General features: G+C 68.1%; 1 protein-coding gene across 2 annotated transcripts; it reads right to left on the reverse strand.

Moving 5' to 3' along the window:
- Window positions 1–7,339: 7,339 nt before the first annotated feature.
- On the reverse strand, window positions 7,340–12,101 carry CD40 (CD40 molecule). 2 transcript variants are annotated; one of them, XM_068416312.1, is made up of 9 exons: window positions 12,028–12,101; window positions 10,620–10,701; window positions 10,390–10,515; window positions 10,155–10,298; window positions 9,819–9,918; window positions 8,846–8,907; window positions 8,490–8,588; window positions 8,086–8,111; window positions 7,340–7,813 (listed from the first exon to the last, which is right to left on the reverse strand). In XM_068416312.1, exons 1-9 carry the CDS (start codon window positions 12,073–12,075, stop codon window positions 7,655–7,657), a joined length of 846 nt encoding a protein of 281 aa, XP_068272413.1. In that variant the 5' UTR covers window positions 12,076–12,101; the 3' UTR covers window positions 7,340–7,654. The 2 variants fall into 2 exon arrangements, with proteins under 2 accessions (XP_068272413.1, XP_068272414.1); XM_068416313.1 differs by lacking the exon at window positions 8,490–8,588.
- Window positions 12,102–13,593: the final 1,492 nt, after the last annotated feature.

The following is a 13,593-nucleotide window of genomic DNA, read 5'->3' on the forward strand; positions in this document are numbered from 1 at the left end:
CACCTCTCGCTGTGCCGCAGAGCCCCCAGGTGCTGGGTCGCCCCTTCCCCCCAGCCTCGCCAGCTCGCCCTGGCAGGGTCGGGGGCTTTGCAGTGGGTGCTGGGGCTGTGCAGGAGTGAGGAGGCTCTTGGTGGGTGACAGCGTCCAGCCAGACTGTCCGAGCACGGGGCAGCTCAGGCAGAGCTGCTGGTGCCCCGGGGATGCCCAGGGCGATGGCACAAAGGGCTGGGGACGAGCGAGGGAGGACAGGGCTTTCCCAGGGAAGGGAAGTGTTTCCCTCCCCTGTGCCATGCTCGGGGTGCGTTTGCTGGGGGCAGAGGGGAGCCCCTGGGTTTGACGGGCCCGGTGAGCGGCCCCGGGCGAGGATGCAGGTTCTGCCCATGCCGGGGCTGGAAGCTGGCTGGCACCTCGGCCCTGCAAAGCAGCTGCTTTCTCCATGCTGCTTTTGTGCTTAGGGCAGAGCTGAGAAATCTCTGCTGGTATTGTGGGATTTCGCAGAATTGAAGAATAAAGTCTCTGAACTCCCTACAGCTGCATTTTCTGAGCACTGCAACACTCTGATACCCCTGAAACACTATTAAGCACCTGGTGCTGGGTTGTCTTTGCAACCGTGTGTCCTAAATAAATCCCTTCCCTGTGCTGAGCCGTGCTAATGGCCCATTGTTAAATGGCCAGCCAACGCGCTGTAAGATTAAGTCATTATTTTTTCCAATCATCCCAGGAAAAAAAACCTCCCTCCAGCATCTTTCTTGTAGGATGGGACTGACCGGGGAAGCTGCAGATCCCCGTGCAGTGCATGTGCTCGGCTGTGCCCCCTGCCCCAAGCTTCGGGTGCGGGGGGGGCTGGGACCCTCCTCACAGGGCTCATCACGGGAAGCGTTTGCCAGCATCGAGCTGGGCTGGGCACCCTCTGCAATGGGGCAGGGCAGCACCGGGGCACCAAGGCTGGGCAGCATCCATCCCGCTGGCTGCCACACGGCGTCAGCCCCTCTGTCAGGGTGGGCCAGTGGCACCCACGGGGACCCCCAGCCCCTCGGCTCTCCGGGACCCACGGGCCCCGCTGGCCGCCTCCGTGGTGAGCCCGGGCAGTTGCCACTCGGCTCCGTGTGCCGCCGCCTTGCCCGTAAGCGGCTCCCTGGGAGACTCGCTCCATTTTTTTCCTTTAACCTTGAAATGCAATTTCCTCCCCAAAATACCCTTTTTCCTGTAAACAACATCTCTTTAGTGAGATTACAGCAAAAATTCCTGAGCTACCGGGTCCGGGCGCTTTATCACCCGGCGCACCCCATCCGTCACAGCCGCGCGGGTGTCCCCGCGCCCCGCCCTCGCGGACGGGTGATGGTCCTTTCATCATTTTTACAGATTTATTTTACAATAATTTAATTTCATCCTCAGCCCTGGGAAGACGAATTGGCCCCTGATGTGACTGGGGATTTGGAGCCAGCCTCATAAATTTGCTGCCTCTACACAAAGCTCTTGCTGGAGTCCCAGCCGCGGCCGTGAGCGAGTCTTTAAACTGCGAGGGACGGGCTGTAAATCCTGTGCGGTGGCAGACGGGGGCTGCTGGCGCCGCCGCTTCTCCCCGGGCCTCGGCGGCTCTGGGCGGGTGGCAGGACCGGGGCAGGGGCTGTGGGCTGCCCTGGTGGCTCCCCCGGGGGACCGGGCAGGGAGCTGCCAGCGGGCACGTGCCGGGGCTCTGGCTGCACCGCTGGATGCAGCCCGTCCCCACGGGCACCCGCTGTGGGGAGCCCAGGGGCGGCCGGTGCCCAGACCCACCTCCACGGGCACGTGCCCCGCTTCCCTGGCTCTGCGGAGCCGGTGTGGTGCCGGGCACGGGCGTCGTGGTAGTGCCGCCGGCCCCGCTCCGGCACATCTGTGCTTGCCTCCTGTGGGACTCGCCGTGCTCCGCTGCGAGAGGCTTGCCAATGTAATTAAACTCGAGTGACTCCCCTGCCCCCCGGCGCAGCCCCTCATTTCCCTTTGATTTATTATGTCTTCTTAATGTATTTAAATGAGTCTCAGTGTTTGCACAGGCTGGGGGGTGCTGGCTGGCGCTGTGGTTGCTGCCATGAGGGGAAGGCAGCAGGAGGGGCTCAGCCCAGGCCGGGGCTGCTGAAGGAGCGTCCCCACGGACCCCAGACGTGCCGCTGAGCGGGGCCCGGGCACCCGCGGTGGTGTGGGGCAGGGGGCTGCGGCTGGGCATGGGAAGCGCCTTCAGAGCGAAGCTGCCGGTGCTGGCGGGGTCGTTTGGGTCCCGGTGTCGGGGTGTGCCGGTGCCCGGGGCTCTGCCTCGGCGGGGCTGCGACAGGAACGGCTGAGTGGTTTCTGGGGCCGCCTTAGGGGCATCTCCCTGGGGCAGCAGCTGCCCTGGCTCTGAGCTGGCGGGGATGGGGGGACGAGGGGACCCTGCTCAGCCCCGCTCCTGGTGTGCGCAGCGGCTGGGGTCCAGCCAGAACTCACCGTGGTTCCTGGCTGGCATGGGGGAGGCGTGCGGGACCCCGGGAGAGCCCGTGGGCTGGCTCCGAGGGGTCGGTCTGTGCTCGGGGCCAGCGGAGGTTCTGCTCCACTCCACAGAGCCTCACCCCCTCCCTCCATCCCTCCTGCCTCCCCACGGGCCCCGCTCCTCCGGTCCCCACAGGGTCACCGCGCTGAGCGGGCAGCATCCCTAGCCCTGCCCGGTGCCTGCGTGGCCACGTGCCCGCCCGGGCTCCGTGCCGCCGGCCTGGCCGTGCCCAGCCTGTGTTTGCGCAGCTGATGGCTCCCGGCTCGGCATACTGCCTGCGCTTGTCCCTGTTGAATTTCATCCTATTTTTTCCAGTCCATTTCTCCGATTTGTCAAGATCATTTTGAATTCTAATCCTGTCCTCCAAGATACTTGTAGTCCCTCCCAGCTTCGTGTCATCTGCAAATTTAATAACCGCTTTCTCTATTCCATCATCCAGGTCCTTAATGAAAACACTGAGCAAGCCAGCGCCAGGGCGAGCCCTCGGCTATCCAGGCAGCCCGGCACTCACCATGCCTGCTGACCAGACGCGATGGGCGGTGGTGCCAGAGCTCTGCCATGTCGGCTGTGCCGTGCCGCGTCCCCCAGCTCACGTGGAACCTTTCTGCTTCGCCGCCCCGGCGCAGTGCTGGGACCATGGTGCTGTCGGCTCTGCGGTCCCTGGTCCCTGCCGGAGCTGGGGTGAGGCTGGGAGGGGGCAGAGGGCCCGTGGCACAGGGAAGGTGTGCGGGGTGGCGGCCAGACATGGCTCCGGCGGAGGCTGCTCCATCCTGGGGCGTGCGGCCATGACCGCAGCGACAAGGGGATGCAGAGGGGAGCAGGCGACCGGCAGTGGGAGGGCAAGAGCCCCTCGCCCAGGTAACCGGGGTGGGCACCAGGGCCGTCCTCCCCAGGGCAGCGGCCCGCACCCTTCACCGGGTGCAGGCTCTCCCCAGCCCCGTGGCCTCCCCGTGCAAGGCTGCTCCCTTGGGGCCAGGACGGCCCCCCTGGGCTGTGCAGCAGGGACCTGGAGCCACCCCGTGTGCCCCCCCAGGCCACCAGCCATCTCTTTTCTTTAATTGATTGTAGAAAGTAATTTGCAAACTCCAGCCTGCTGCCTGTGCCAAGCTCTGCGTGTCCAGGCATCGCTTAATTTCGCAGTAACATTTCAAATGCAATGAATGGCTTTTCCCAGCACCAGTCCACGTCCAAGCCAAGAGCTTGGTGCTGCCTGGGCCAGCACCCACCGTGGCTGCAGCCTGGTCTGGGGACAGCTGTGAGCTGTGACTCTCCACGCAATGAGCTGGACAGAGACCTCGCTGCGGGCGTCCCCGCAATGCTGCTCTCTGCGCGGCTCTCGGGACGTGTCCCGGCACGGCGGTGGCGGGGGCTCAGCTGAGAGCCGGTGCTCCTGCTCTGGCTCCTTCCATGTCAGAGTTATAATTTTATGGTCAGGGTCTAGGAGGTTTGTACACACAGATGCATTAGTTCTGCATTTCGTGATACTTGAATAATTGGTGTCACATCAATTAGATCAGTTCTTGGATACCGCGGCGGTAAGTGCTGTGCGAAAGGCTCCGGGCTGCGGGATACGAGGAACCTCAGTGGTGAGCGAGGCTGGTGGGGCGGGCGGCAGCGGGCAGAGCGGGGCTGGCAGGGATGGCAAGAGCCAGGGGAGGCTCAGGGAGCGTGGGGCAGCGCGGAGAACCCCAGGGCTCACGTGCCTGCAGCACAGACCAGTGCTCAGCCCTATCCCTGCTGCGGGTTGTAGGCAGAGGTAATTTGCAGATGACAAATATCCCCAACAGTAAATATTTTTCCCACCCTCATCTTTCTACAAGCAGATAAGGTGGCAGCGCTGTGGCAATACGGTTGCTGCAGGGAGACAAACTCTTTGGCAGTCTTAAGTCTATTGTGTCCCCGCAATTATTTATAGATAAACAGAAGAAAGCCAATGAGCAGAGCAGGGAGCTGCACAGCTGCATTTGTTATGATGGGGATGATGTTCTCGCTCCCTCACACCCACGCACGCACCTCTCCAGTGCATGGAAACTCGCTGCTGGCAACAACCAAATCCCCATCCTGTATGAGGCAGGACAGGCTGGAGGTTTTGCCCTCTCCTCGCTGACTTGCTGCCAGTCTGTTTCCCCCACAGTGACCCAACCGCACAGCTCCTCCAGCAGCTCCTCACGCCCGGCCGAGCCGGGGAGCCGCAGTGCCCGCAGTGCCCAGCAGCGCGGCCCCTCCTCGGGGCACCCTGGCACTCCTGCATCTCTGTTCCTGGTGGCAGCAAGACGTGGAGACCAGGTAGCCTTCGTCCCGGTAAACCAGCCCCCAGGGTCGTGGGTGCCTTGTGGTGAGGGGGGTCCCAGTGTTGCCTGCGGGGAGTGTGGGGCTGGCCGAGTCCTCACGGGCTCGTGCAGCAGGACCCCGGGGTGCGGGTGCTCCCCGCTGGGACGGGCGCGGGGGCCAGCCCGTTGGCTTCCCCTGCTCCGCGTGGCCAGGACCTCCTCTCCCATCCCACACCCCTGCTGAGGGCCAAAACGGGTGCGTTTGGAGGAAACCACGTGAGGGAGCTGGGATTAAACGATGTGGCAGGGAAGAGCGATGGAGATCACCGCTGATGAGCGCGTTTCTCCAGCCTGCGGAGCAGACGCCGGGCAGCGACAAACGCTGACCCTGGCATGGGAAGGGGTCGGGAGCACTTGGAGAGGTCTCTGAGCTCTGTGGGAGCCTGCAGAGAGGGGCTGGGGGGCCTGGCACGGCTGGACCCACCGAAGGGGAGGGCAGGAAAGTTGCAGGCGCAAGGCTCGAGGTGCCTCTGCGCTGGGTCCCCGGGTGAACCGCCGCTCCTGCAGCATTGGGGCCCGTGACCAGCCCGGGTCTCCCTGCGTCCCGGGGGGCTGCACAGCATCGCCCGGCTCCTGCTGGGGCAGGAGCCCCGCAGCTCCCCAGGGCAGGGGGGCAGGGTGCTGTGCACCCCCGCCGAGCGCTCAGCCTTGTCTCTGCAGGACCTTCGCCCGGGAAAGCACCGGGACGAGCTCTCCAGCTGCGGACAGAATCCGAGGCAGCGACTGGGAGCCCTTAACTGGACTGGAGAGCAGGATGATTTTTCATCGCTTTCTCATAATAAGAGGACAGGAGTAAGTGACTAGTACAGTTCGTTCACTCGGTAAAGATTTATACAATCACTTCATCCGGTAATTGGTATTCTGAGGAGAGGGAGCTGCAGCTCCGGCATCCGCCTCTATTTGTTTTCTCTCTGTCTTTCTCTCTTTCTCTCCCCTTTTCAGAATGAGTAATTCTGTCCCTCGCAATCCCATTTAAACAGAGCATTTGCGGAGTGAATAATTAGTTACATTCAATTAGGTCTCACGCGCTCTCCCTTCTCACTTTGGGGGACAGACGCGCTAATGAGATGGCACGTGTCTGCCACGCGAGCAGGCGTTAAACTCGCTGCGTGCCAGCAGGGAGAGGTCAGGGTGGGGGGGGCAGGGAGCCAGAGGGGCCAGCCTGCTGCCGTGGGGAGACAGGCCTTTGGGGGCGTTTGGGGCCAAAGGCTCCATGTCTGTGACCCACGTGATGCCAGCCCTCTCTGCTGGCAGGGCCAGCAGGAGTTGGGGTCACATCTGTCCCCAAGGCAAGGCGTTCCCTGGGCTGGGGCGGAGGGGACGCTGCCTGGCACTGGGACCATCCTGCCAGCACCGCTGGGAGCACTGAGCCCTGACAGGGAGAGCTGCTGACATGCTTTTATCTCCCTTATTAAACCTAACATTAGGTTTTAAGAGGAGCCTTAAATAATGTGCCACTGCCTTAACAGTAAAAGTCGCTCTGTGTTGCAGCTGCTCCCGGCTCTGGGATTTATGGCCTTGCTTATGCCACGCTGCGTGCGCTCGGGGGGTGGCGGGTCACGGGCTGCAGCCGCTCGCCACACCTGGAGCCTGCGCTGGGCTCGATGCTGCTGCGGTCCAGCCCCACGGCAGCGAGTCAGGGCCCGTGGCAGCTCCGCCGCTGCCCCCCCAGCACCCCCCTGCAGCGGGACGGGCCCCACGCGGTGCCCGTGGTGAGGGACCGTCGAGGCGAGGGGCACCGAGCGGTGCGGGCTGCGGGCAGGGGCTGTGCGGGGCTGGAGCCCGTGTGCTCGGGTGGGAGCTGTCACAGCACCGGGCAGGTGCGGGGCAGGGGGAGCACAGCCACGCTCGGGGTGTGCTGGGGGACTGAGGAGGGGGGTCTGGGGCCACGGCGGGGACCAAGCACGGCTGATGGCGTCTCTTCCCTTCCCTCCTCTGCCGGGAGCATCTCTCGGGAGCACCGGCCCCGGAGCAGCGGTCCCCGGAGTGCGGGTAGGCGCCGGTGGAGCGGGGGGGCCTGGGGCGGGGCTGGGGGGGCGCGGGCAGCTCACGCGCACCGGGAGAGCGATGGAGTTTAATTACAGCGTTTTGTCGGCGGTGCCGTAGGGAACAGCCGAGCGCGGCCGCTCCCCGCGCAGCCCCGCGGACGCCCCCGCCCCACCCCGCGCAGCCCCGCGCCGGTACCGCAGCGCCACCTGCCGGCCGCCGCGCGACCGTGCCCGGGGGTGCCGCTCCCGCTGCTGCCCCGGGCACCGCGCCCCGTGCCCCGGCCGGGAGCGGAGGGGCTGCGGGCACCGCCGCGACAGCGACCCCCGCGACAGCCACCCCCGCCCTCATTCGCCCCCGCGGAGCGCGGCCGTGCCGGGCCAGCCCCGGTGCCCTGCCCGGCGCGGGGGCTGCTGCCCGGCCTCCCCCGCGGGGCCCGTGTGCGGTGGCCCAGCTCGGTGCTGCCGTGGTCCCCCGGGGCAGGTGGCGGCACCGCGCTCTGCCGCCGTGGGCCCACGCCAGCACCGGGCTCTGCCAGGGCGTCCGCACGCCGGCAGCCACGCCGCGCTCTGCCGCAGCACCGGGTGGGCGTCGGGCTCCGCTCCCACGGCCCCGTGCGGGCGGCCGAGCTTTGCTCACCCGTGGCAGCCCCGGGCCGGCGGCCAGGCCAGGCGCTGCTGTGGTGGCCCCACAGGGGTGGTCGTGCCATGGTGCTGCAGCGTCACACCACTTGCAGCCAGGCCAGGTGCCAGATTTCCTCCCTGGCTGGGGAGGGGATGGAGGGGACGGTGCTGGCCCCAGTCTGTGCTCCTGGCGGAGGCGCTGCCCTGCGCCCTCACAGCCTCTCCTGCTCCGAGATGCGGCTCTCCTTGCCGTCCTCCTGGGCCACGGGCTGGCCCCCAAGCAGGGTCTCCTGCACAGGGAAGACTTCTTCCTCCCCCATCTCCTCGGGCTGCTTGGCCTCCATGATCGCGCCGGGCTTCCCGTCCTCTATCTGCACAGGGCAGGGGCAAGCAGCTACATCCCCCACCTCCGTGGCCACGTCTTCCCGCAGGCTCCTGCTACGCTCCCGTGCAGGGCAGAGCCTCACCCAGTGCGGGTCCCTCCTGCCTCAGGTTTGCCAGCACCATCCTAGGGTTGTCCCAGCCGGGCAGCCCTAGGACAAGCCCTGCAGAGCCACAGCCCCTGCCCTGCCGCTGGCACACCCCCAGCTGTGCCCCCGAGGGACCCCAGCCCACCGCTGGAGGACAGCTCTGGCAGACTCACCTGCTGCTGCAGCCGCCGCCTGGGATCTGGATGGAAACAGGGACAGAGAAAGCAACAGTCAGGGGGGTGCTCCTGCCCTGCAGCGAGCTCCCGGGGGTCAGAGCCGGGGCTGGGGCTGCTGCACCGCAGGTCCTGCAGCACACATTGTGCCTCCTGCTGCTGCCAGGCTGGGCACCAACGGCGGTGGAGCCGGGCTGGCTCTGCTCGGGCTGCAGCAGGGCAAACACACCTGCTCCCAAGGACAGAGCCCGCCGACCCAGCAGGGCAGTGGCCTCGGGGAGCCGTTCCCTGGCGGTGTCCCCACAAGGGCCACCCCGCTCTCAGCAGAGCCACCACCGTCCTCGCTGCTCGGCCCCGTGTGGCCCCTCTGGCCCAGGCACCGCTCCCCCATCCCAGCCCCTTACCCGTGTGGACCAGGCAGTAGATGCAGATGCCCACAAGGCACGTGACGACCGCAGCCGTGATGGGGATCAGCACCGACAGCGAGGAGCGCCTGCTCGACTCTGCCGAGGGAGACGGGGTCAGTGTGGCACCCACGTGACACCCCCACCGGACACCGAGTGCCCCGCGCTGCCTCTGCTCCAGGCCCAGCCCCGCGGGGATCCCTCACGGGCACAGAGGGGCAGGGAGGCATCGTGCCAGCAGTGCCGTCAGACCCTCCTCTCCCAAAGCCACCCACGGGCCAGGCCAGCTCCTCTGAGCGCTGCGGGACCCGGAGCACCGCGAGGTCTCAGTCCAGCCCGGGGCACCGGGCGCTTACCACAGATCACGTCTGAAGTGTTCGTCCCTTTCGCCTTCACCACCAGCCCCTTGTCCTCGCAGCTGCAGGGAAGAACGAGACCGTGTAACCACAGCGGCAGCCTGAGCACGCGGAAAGCCCCGGGGAACAGACGGGGCAGGCAGCCACCAGCGCCGTGCGGGGGCCCAGCCAGCACTGGGGCCTGTGCTGCGTGACGTGGACACCGGGGACACAGCGGGGCCCTGCCCCGGAGTCCTGGTGTGGAGCTGCTGAAACTGCTGAAGATGGGGACAAGGCACGGGAGAGAGCGGGTATGTGAGACCTGCCCGGTCAGGGAGACCCTGGGGCTCGGCCACTGCAGCTACAGCAGAACGGCTCAGGGGTGGCTCGATGACAGGCTACAAGTGGCCCCGTGGGGAGGTAATTTCTGGGCACAGAAAAAAAGCAAAGTGAAATCCAATGGCTGGCAGCTGAAGCGAGACTAATTCAGCCTGGAAATAAGGCTCACGTTCCTACCAGGGAGTGCAGTTAACCCTCGAGCAGCTTTCTAAAGACAGGGACGACCTGCCAGCCCCTGGCATCTTCAAAGCCAGACTCCCCACGGAGAGGGCTGATGCCTTGGCTGAGGACTGCAGCCAAGGAGTGTGCTGGGAAGAGAGCCTGGACAGGCTGAGAGGGGGGTCCCCGTAGCCCCTCACCCCTTGCTCCCCAGCGCAGACGACGGCGTGGATGTCCCCGGAGGGGCCAGCATTCTGTGCACAGGCTGAGGGACAGTCACAAGGGCCTGGATGTCTGCCTCGCGCTCAGCCACGTGCCCTGGACCTCACCACCCTCATAGCTCTGCTCCTCTCGCTCCTGCCCTACGCCAGCCTCATTCTGTGCCCCTCGGAGACCATCCCCAAGGCCCCCAAGGAGGCTGGCAGCAGAGGACGTGCTCACAGGACCAGGCACAGCTGGGGACGGGTGAAGGATGTGGTCAGCACTCGGACTATACCTTGTCCAGGGATGGCACGGCTCGGTTTTAGAAGAGACATTGGAGAAGGTGCCTTCTGCACAGGGCTCACAGGGGGATGACATCTGGGCCATGGCCTTGGCTGGAGAGGAGCAGAGGTTGCAGGAAGGTCAGTACGGGCTGCGGGAGGTGCGGGGCCGTGGGGCTCAGGTGAGCAGCCCACACGTGGCAATGCCGCCAGGCGCAGCGGCGGGCACAGCCCTCCCGAAGCCCTGCTGGGGCACCTTGCTGGGGCAGCCCCCCCTTTCCCTGGAGGGCCCGACGTCAGCGCTGCCAGGGCACCGGTCCCGCTGAGAGGGAGGAGCTGGTCGCACTCACCTGCCACGAAGCCGAAGCCGCGCTGGCAGGGCTGGTTCTCCACGCAGGTCTGGCAGCTGGCATCAGAGCAGTGCGTGCCAGCCCGGCACTGGCACACCGTGTTGTGGGTCGCGTTTCCCGGCGTCTTCACGATGAGGCCAGCGTCTGGCAAAGGGAGCGTGGGCGAGGTGAGGCGCTGCGGGTATGCCTGGGGGGACACCAGCCCCTGGGGCTGGTGGGCACAGGGAGCACTTACTGTCTTCACAGATGTCGTGGGGGGCACAGTGCTTCTCCTTGGTCCAGCCCCGCTGGTAGTGCCCGCTCTCACAGCGGGCGCAGACAGAGTGTTCGGTGCCATTGCATTCGGAGACCAGCTTTTCCCCTGCAAGAGAGGGTGGTGAGGAGGGGGCGAGGGGGCTTTCCCCCTCTCCGGGCAGCAGCTCTGCCAGCAGGACAGGCCCCAGGGAGGGGAAGGGGTCTCCGTACCTGGCTGACACCGGTTGCAGCACCTGCCCTTGTGTTCATACTGTTTGTCAAAGCATCTCACAGCATCACCAGACTCACAGCACTGCAAGAAACGAGACCTGCGAATTCACGCTGCTCCCCAGCGCTCGGGCACCACCTTGCTTCTGCCAGCACGCGCGTGCTAACCTGCCCGCTAACCCACGTCCCGAGGTGAGGGCTTCCTCGCACCGCTCTTCCCATGCCTGCGCTAACCACAGACCGCAGCAGAGCCGCCTGCGCTGCCGGGTGCCACCGGTGCTCCCTTTGAAGTGGGGTGGCACCGATTCCGGTAGGGTGGCCCCAGATTGCCCAACAGATGCTGGTTTCCCACTGCCCCGTGCCCCTGCCCCTGCCAACAGTGCTGCGGTCCTGGGCAGGGGGAGCGGTGTTAACTGAGCCTCCCGTGCCCGGAGCACTGCCAGCCCCTTCCCAAGGCTGATGCACGGGCCCTGAGGGGCAAGAGAGCCCCAGGCACGTCTGTCAGCCAGGGCCCTGCCCTGCTCCTCCTCACAGGGGGCTGTGAGTGCAGGGAAGGGTGGAGAGGAGGCAGGGACTCAGATCTCGGGCCAGCCTGGGTGCAGGAGGGCACGCACAGCACCGTACCCTCGCAAGAGCGAGCCCCGTGCTGCCCCTCCCCAGCAGCCTGGCAGCTCCCCGCAGCCCCCCTGCGCCCACCGTCCCCAGGAGCATGGCCGGGTGCTGCCGACCCCCGCGGGGCCCCCGCGCAGCCCCGGCTCGGCGGAGCAGACACGGGGCTGCGAGGGTCCGCGACATCCGACCCGGGGGCGCCTGACCTGGCGGAGGGGAGCCGGCCCCGCCGCCACGCACGCCTGACACCGGCAGAAAGGGAAGTGAAAGGGGCGCAGACAGGCCCGTCCTGGCGCCCCCGCAGCCTCCCAGCGCCCGACCCATGCCCCGGGCTGGGGGGACCCGGCTGTGCCCAGGGCTGCGGAGCCCCAGGGCTCGACGCTGCCCGGCGCGGGGCTGGGCTGCGGACCCCGCCAGCCCCGCTCCCTCGGGCGGAGAGCGAAAGGGGGGTCGGGCTGGGTGCCCGCGGGCACAGCCCCGCCCGCCCCGTCCTGCCCGCCCCGTCCTGCCCGCTCCGCCTCCCCACGTCCACGCCCGCGCTCCCGGGCCCCGGCGGGGGGTCCCGGGGGGGGCCGGACCCGGCTGGCTCGGCACGGCTCGGGCTGTGCGGGGCGGCCGCGCTGCGGCGCTTCCTCCGCCGCCCCGGGCACAGCCCCGGCCGTTGGCCTCCGCGGGGGCGGGCCGCGCCGAGGGGACGGGCCAGCGCGGCCGGACCGTGCCCCTTCCCGGAAAGCCCGGCGGCTGCCCCCGAGGGAGAGAGCGCCCCTGCCCCGGCCCCTGCCCCTGCCCCGGCCCCACTCACGCCCAGCAGCACCGCGCCGAGGAGCCCCACCAGCCCGAGTCGCTTCATGGCGCCGCGCCCCGCACCGCGGCCGCCCGCCCTATAACGCCTCGGCCCGTTCCCGCCCAGGAAAGGGGCGTTGGGCCGCCCGCAGCCGCCGCCGCCGCCCCCGGGGCTTCCCCGCGCGGCGCCGGGCCCGGGGAGCCCCGCCAGCGCCCGGCCGGGGGGCGAGAGCGGCGCGGGGGGGCAGCTCCCCGACAGCCCTGCGCAGCCTGGGCCCACCCGAGCCCGGCGGTGCCAGCCCGCAGCCCCGGCCTGGCCCGCCCCGGCGGGGGGCCACCCGCCGCGGCCTCTCCTGCGCCGTCCCGGCGGGGGAGCAGCCATCCCTGCTGGGACCCCCGGCCCCGGGCCCCCGCCTGCCCGCCGGGGTGTCGGCAGAGCCGCAGGGGCGGGGGTCCCTGTGCGGTGGCTCTGCCCGAGCGTCTCACTGCAGCCGGAGGTGGGCAGCCGGCTCCTGCCCGCTCCCTGCCAGCCCCGCAGAGCCGCTGCCCTGCCTGCGCCTTCCCGGGGAGAAGGGGGTGCAGGCAGCGGCAGGAGCCAGCTGTGGGCCGTGGCGGGGAAAGTGTCCGTGCTGGCCCCGCCGGCTCGTTCCTGAGGCAGAAGTTTGAGGTTTCACTTCGTTTTCCCAACGGTAGCTCAGAGCTGAGGCCCCGGGGAGCCCCTCATCGGTGCCCGCAGGCCCTGGCCTCCGCAGAGCCCCGCAAATACGTCAGCCCAGAAAGGGGAAGGGGCAGAAGCGCTGGAGGCCTGGCTGTGCCTCTGGCCGGCCACCCGCCTGTCTCAGTTCCCCTGGAGGAGTCCCCAGGCTGTCCCCAGGGAAGTTCCACGCTCCCCTGCCTGCTCCGGAGACTTTCCGAGCTCCCCTGTCCAGCGCGGTGCCTGGCTGGGCGAGGAGCAGCGGCTTCTCATGACCCCTCTGCGCCCCGGTCACACCGCGCTGCCGCCCCATCCCGCCATGGCCACGCTGTGCCCGCGCTGCAGCGATGCCCGCGTGGCCGTGACACAGGGACAGCCCTCCCGGCCACGGTCACTGCCTCAGCCCCGGCTCGGGGGCTGCCAGCCGGGTGCTGCCATCCACCCGCGGCCTTCGCCAGGTCGCTCCCACTCTGGCACGGTGGCTGGCGGGACGGGAGGGCGGCGGGCAGCCCCGGGGGTGATGGCGGGACAGGCAGGCACCGCGTGCTCTGGATTCCCCGGCTGCTGCCACTTCCCAAAACTGACGCGCTCGAGAGCGCGGAGGGTCCCGGGGGAGCCTCGAGGGCGGAGCCTCGAAGGCAAAGCTGGGGAGGGGATTTCTGGGCCCAGCTCCCGCGGGCCTGGCCCGGGAAGTCCCCGCGGCCCGGGGCACCGGCCGCGCAGGAGGACGCGATGGCAGCTCCGGCTGCGAGCGCTGCCCGTTCCCTGCCCCGGGCGGCGCGGGGGCGGCGGGGCCCGGCTCTTCCCGGCCGGCGGGAGCCCCCGGCCCGCGCGGCCTGCCCGGGTCCCGGTGCCCGCGCAGCGGGACGGGCCGGTGCTGGCGCTGCTGCT

The sequence above is a fragment of the Nyctibius grandis genome, chromosome 19 (assembly GCF_013368605.1).
Source record: "Nyctibius grandis isolate bNycGra1 chromosome 19, bNycGra1.pri, whole genome shotgun sequence".
Classification (NCBI taxonomy): domain Eukaryota; kingdom Metazoa; phylum Chordata; class Aves; order Nyctibiiformes; family Nyctibiidae; genus Nyctibius; species Nyctibius grandis.

Bases quoted from the DNA above. Each gene is read 5' to 3' on its own strand.
- CD40 (XM_068416312.1), bottom strand. From the start codon at position 12,075: ATGAAGCGACTCGGGCTGGTGGGGCTCCTCGGCGCGGTGCTGCTGGGC. The intron at 10,299-10,389 runs GTAAGTGCTCCC...TCCCTTTGCCAG, and splicing joins CCACGACATCTGTGAAGACA to ACGCTGGCCTCATCGTGAAG. The intron at 8,589-8,845 runs GTAAGCGCCCGG...CTCCCTCGGCAG, and splicing joins CACTTCAGACGTGATCTGTG to AGTCGAGCAGGCGCTCCTCG.